The following is a 5,195-nucleotide window of genomic DNA, read 5'->3' on the forward strand; positions in this document are numbered from 1 at the left end:
CTCTCAGCCGCACCATGGTGCTCAGCTCCTTTTCCCTCGTCTGATCTAATAATAATTGGTATCAGCTTTATTTTCCACAGCACGGCTAAAGGCATGCACTGCTCGCATCGACCGGATTTGCACGGCAAGGACGTGAGCATCTCCAAGCAAAGGCGCATTCACCGACAGCCCCTCTGCAGCGGCACCTGGGACTCCATGGAGACTTGGGGTTCACCCCCAAAACCGCAGGGGTTTGACCCTTGGATTCCCACGATGGGTCTTGTTCTCCCTGCCGTGGCTCAGAGGTTTTCCTGCCCGCAGTGAGAACGGGCTCCAGTTGATGCCAGAGCGATGCCGGTTCTGCCGAGGAGCTGCCACCAACACGTGCAGAGTGCTACAGGACGGGCGATGCACACGCTGCATCGTCCTGTGGCTCTCGTGTTGTTTTCTCCGGCCGAATGCAGACAGCGAGGCGCTGCAGGATGCAAGCAGAGACAAAAAGCAAAGGGTTTCCTTCGCGCACCAGGGCCTGGTGCTATGAGCGGGGCTAGGGGCGGCGGGCCCCCCCCCCCCGCCGTGTCGCAGCCATCCCCATCGGCTTCTCACTCACTGCGGGGTTGTCAGACACAGCAGGCAGGAGGTGTCCCATAAATGTGCTGAGAGGAGGGGTGATGCCCCCGGGCCATGCCTGTGCCTCTTGCTGCTGCCTGGCCCAGCCACAGCTTCAGAAATACAACTTAAAACGTCTGAGCCATGGAGCCACGCTCCTCCGAGCCCTTTTCCAAGCATTTCCACACGTGGTTTAATTGCCACAGGAACAAAGATGCTGAGGAGGCATCAACCCTCTGTCTGCCCCCATCTCCTGCTGACCCGAGCAGGGGTCCCTGCCTGCCCCCAGCCCACACCAGGCCTGTGGGATCACCCCCCCACCCCAGCTCCTGACCTGCTTGAGAGACCCCGGTGTCCAGACCAGCTTGTACACCATGTAGCAGGGGATGCAGGCAAAGGAGGATGCTCCCACCAGGTACCCCACCCAGGTGCTCCATGCCGGGTACTGGTAGTCAAAGAGAGTCAGGGGTGGCTGGTCCAGGAGGGAGCTGACAACGATGAACTGTAACAAATGACACAGAGCTCATTAGGGGAGGATGCTCCGGGGGCTGGACCACAGCAGTGACATTGCCCAGGCTGCCAGCACTCTCTGGGGGTGGGCTGCGAGCTCTGCATCCCACAGCCCCCACCGGGACGGCTGCACGTCCCCACGCTGACATGAAACCATCTGCTGTCTGCTTTGATTATAGCACTGCTCCCTTAATAACCTGGGCGACGCACTCGGAGCCGTAATTAATCCTCACAAGGCCTCTTGTCTCGCAGATGGGCAAGATCAGACCTTGCTGCCTCGTGGCAGCCTTTGAAGTGCTGGAGGAGCTGCGTTTCAAAGGGACGGATCCAGTGGGTGCACAGCACCGTGGTACCACAGATGTGCCCATGGCCATGCCAGCACCAGCGTGGGATGCTGAGGACCAGGGGAGTGAAACGGAGCCATGCTCACACATCCCTGTTAGTGCCCAGCTACTTGTTCCCAGCTCTGCCCTGCAGCACAGCTTCAGAAAAGGCTGGAAAATGCGTTTCCAGCTCCCTTTCTGGGTGAAATCCGCCATCCCAGGGGCTGTGGTCAGCTTGTGGCTGATGGAGCTGGCCAGGGGGTCTGGCACGGTGTCCTACAGCCCCCAGTCCACCCCCTTGGTGGCTTGTCCCCTCCTGGGAGTGAGATGGGGCTGGTGGTGCAGGCACCCATGGAGCCAGGCAGCAGTCAGTGAGAGGTGAGCAGCACCTCTCTGGGGCATTTGGAGAGGGGATGTGAACCCCGACTGTAATTTGGGCTGTAGGTACTCACCGCCAGCAGGGCAGGGCTGATGGCGACCCAGCACACCTTCCAGAACATCCCTGGGGAGAAGCCCAGCATGGCCTTCACATCGTGGGAGAATCGCTGTATCCCTGCCAGGGAGAGAGCTGTCATGGCCCGGGGGACCCGCTGAGGACGTGGGCACGGGGACACAGACGTGACACCCTCCATGTCCCATTTCAGCCTCTCCAGGAGTCACACACGTGCTTCTTCCCCCAGCCCCCCGGGATTTACACACATCCATAAGGTTACACCCCCGTGTAGGTGCCTGCAGGGTTTTTTTCACATCAGAAACAGATCCTTACCATAAAACCAGGAGACAGCGATGGTTTCCAGGAGCACCACGGCCAGGATGGAGCAGCCAGCACCGAACTCCTCCAGCAGCTTCACTACGTAGGCTCCCCCCTGCAACAGAGGGACGGCGGCTGCAGCACCCGCGGGGGTGCAGAGCGTCTTCGGCAACCCCCCAGGGATACCAGGGGTTATTTGGGATGCAGTGCGTGTGTGGTGGGGACAGGAGGGGTGCTGGGTGGTACTCACATAGGTGAGGGTGCTCAGGGAGCCCAGGAAACAGACGGTGATGAGCCCAAGGACGAAGAGCTCCCGGCGCCCTGCCAGGACCTGGGGGTACTCATCCATCACAGCCGTGATCACAGCCTCCAAGCCCCCAAACTGCAAAGGAGACACCGACGTGGGGTGGACAATTGAGACATGGGGACAGCCCTGTTCCCAGAGAAAACCTGCTCCCCACAAGCCTCCTTCTGCCCGCGAGCAGCGTGGGGACATCTCATCCTGTCCCCTCCCTCTGATGTGTCTGTTCCCTCTGGTGGCTTTGGGAGAGGCCAGCTCAGACCCCCTGGAGATGACGGCACAGTGGCCTCTCCATCCCCACGCTCAGCAGCCTTCCTTCCTGAGGCTGCAGCTCCCCTTGTCACCCCGCTGTCCCCATGGGACACAGCCAGCCCCGGTCCCTGTGGGGACACGGTTGGGCTGTTGCACTCGGTGGAGCTCCCTACCGTGCTGTCCAGCCCCAGCGTTATCATCATCAGGAAGAAGATGATGGCGAAGAAGGTGGAGCCCACCATGTTGGCGATGGCCTCGGGGTAGGTGATGAAGAGGAGACTTGGCCCTGGGAGGGGACACGGCTGTGGTTTGTCGTTTACCAGCTGCTCCAGCACAGCCCTGTGCCCCAGCAGACCCCAGGGCCAGCATCACCTGGGTCCCCTGGGTTACAGAGCCCTGTGGAACCGGGAACCAAGGAGCTGGGACAGGGCAGTCCTGGAGGGAGGCGAACCTTTATCTCTGGCAACATCCTCCACCTCCACGTCCCTCATCTCGGCCATGTAGCCCAGCACGGTGAAGATGACGAAGCCGGAGAGGAAGCTGGTGAGGCAGTTCACTGTGCTGGTCACCAGCGCATCCCTGGATAGCGGGGAGATGTGTCCTGAGCAGAAACCTCCCACCAACACTGCCCTGGTCCCCTGCAACCCCCAATGGCTCCCTCTCCCAGCCCCGTGCACCAAAACCAGCAGTAAAATGGGGAAAAATACTCGGAGACCATGGCCACAGAGATGCTGGGATGTGGCTCTGCTGCAGCTGCACCCGGTGCAGCCCCCATACCTGGTGCAGCCCCCATACCCGGTGCAGCCCCCAGACCCACAGGGACTCTCCAGCTGTGGGAGCTCACCGGTAGCAGTTGTTGTGGAAATGGTTGTAACTGGCCAGAGCAAGAAGGACGCCAAATCCAGGGCCCAAGGAGAAGAAAATCTGCGCAGCGGCATCCACCCAAACCTGGCAAGAGGAGCAATAGGGAGGATGGAGAATGGGCAGGGGGGCCCTGGGGCTGGGATGGGGCTGGGAGGTGCCCCCCACCCCACGGCATAGGAATTGGGTCCTTAGGGGCTGCCAAACCTCTCCTGCCTGTGGCTCCTTTCCCTGCCCCGTCCCCTCCTCAGAGGTGTCCTGGGAGCAGGGGAGCTGCCACGGGATGGAGGGAGCAGAATTAAGCACCAGCATCTCGGAGAACGGGGAACAAAGTTGAGGGGAGCTCCAAGATCCCCATGCCCAATCCAGCTCAGTTCAGCCTTGGCAGTGCAGCCCTGATTATCTTTAATGAGAATTCTCAAGTGCTGCCTGGTAATTAATTACCCCCAGGAAGGCCATTGTCAGGCCGGGGTGAGAACAGGCACAAACAAAACCCAGCGGCAATGAGATGGGTGATTCAATCATGGATTTACATTTCCAAGAGCCTGTCCAGGCGTCTCATTTCTGCAGGAACACGGCCCCATCGCCCAGCTGCAATGGGGCAAGGGTGGGTGCTGCCACCCCAGGGGTGAGGGGCAGGCAGATTTTGGGCAATGCATCCCACCGCACACTCACCGCAGTGCTGAGGAGCTTGCTCCAGTCTGGGCGCAGGTAGAAGACCACCCCTCTCCAGGCACCGGGCAGGGTGGCCCCCCGGACCAGGAGGATGAGGAGGACGATGTAGGGCAGCGTGGCCGTCACCCACACCACCTGCAGGGAGACAGCCATCAGCCCCCAGCACCAGCTCCGCCGAGCACCCAAACTGCCCGTGTCAGCTCGTTCAGGGGGTAACCGGGTGTTGGGGTGTGGGGAGGAGGTGATACCCCATGTTTAGGCAGCCTGATGAGCTGCAACCCCTCAGCAGGGCTCAGTCCCTGGCCATGGAGGGGCTGCAAGCTCCCCTGTGCCTGTGGCTCTATGCTCGCACGGGGCTGGGGCTGGACTCTTCTTCCTTACCTTCCCAGAGGTTTTCACCCCTTTCCACAGGCTGAAGTAGACGATGGTGAAGATGAGGAAGAGGCAGAGGAGCAGCTGCCAGCGGATCCCCCCAACATCGTACAGACCCCCGGACTTCTGGAGCTCCAGGACCTTCCTCCTGCAGGCAGGGACACCCATGGCCAGGGAGGACATCTCAGATCCCCCAAGAATGGGGACTATGAGCTCCCCAAGAGCATCCCCATGTGAGACCCCGCTCCCAGGCACCCTGGTCCTGCTCCATAGGGATGTGACCCCGCTCAAACACATCGCCCACATCCATGCACTTACGTATAAAACTCCTCGGCGGGGGACCTGGAGAAGTTGGTCCAGGTGACTTTGCTCCTCCCGAAGTAGTTGGTGCAGTTGGGGGTGTTCCAGGGGTTGTCACAGCTTGCCCAGGGTAGGGTATCCGAAAAAGATGAGTACAAGTAATAGAGAGCCCAGGCGATGATGGTGTTGTAGTAGAAGGAGACGTAAAGGCCGATGATGCAGATGGCAAAGCCGATGCCTGGGGTAAGAGCAGGGCAGACTC

At 60.4% G+C, this 5,195-nt stretch overlaps 1 protein-coding gene across 1 annotated transcript in view; it reads right to left on the reverse strand.

The window, feature by feature from the left end:
- Positions 1 to 373: 373 nt before the first annotated feature.
- Positions 374 to 5,195, reverse strand: part of LOC104537292 (sodium-dependent serotonin transporter-like) — a 6,717-nt gene continuing 1,895 nt past the window's right edge. The window contains exons 3-13 of the mRNA XM_010180120.1: positions 4,952 to 5,171; positions 4,643 to 4,781; positions 4,262 to 4,396; positions 3,570 to 3,673; positions 3,177 to 3,304; positions 2,899 to 3,011; positions 2,423 to 2,554; positions 2,188 to 2,287; positions 1,874 to 1,974; positions 923 to 1,090; positions 374 to 454 (exon numbers count right to left, since the gene is read on the reverse strand). Coding sequence (XP_010178422.1) covers positions 374 to 454; positions 923 to 1,090; positions 1,874 to 1,974; positions 2,188 to 2,287; positions 2,423 to 2,554; positions 2,899 to 3,011; positions 3,177 to 3,304; positions 3,570 to 3,673; positions 4,262 to 4,396; positions 4,643 to 4,781; positions 4,952 to 5,171 — 1,421 coding nt within the window. The remainder of the gene's footprint in view (positions 455 to 922; positions 1,091 to 1,873; positions 1,975 to 2,187; positions 2,288 to 2,422; positions 2,555 to 2,898; positions 3,012 to 3,176; positions 3,305 to 3,569; positions 3,674 to 4,261; positions 4,397 to 4,642; positions 4,782 to 4,951; positions 5,172 to 5,195) is intronic.

The sequence above is a fragment of the Mesitornis unicolor genome, unplaced genomic scaffold (genome assembly GCF_000695765.1).
Source record: "Mesitornis unicolor isolate BGI_N332 unplaced genomic scaffold, ASM69576v1 scaffold30552, whole genome shotgun sequence".
Taxonomy (NCBI): domain Eukaryota; kingdom Metazoa; phylum Chordata; class Aves; order Mesitornithiformes; family Mesitornithidae; genus Mesitornis; species Mesitornis unicolor.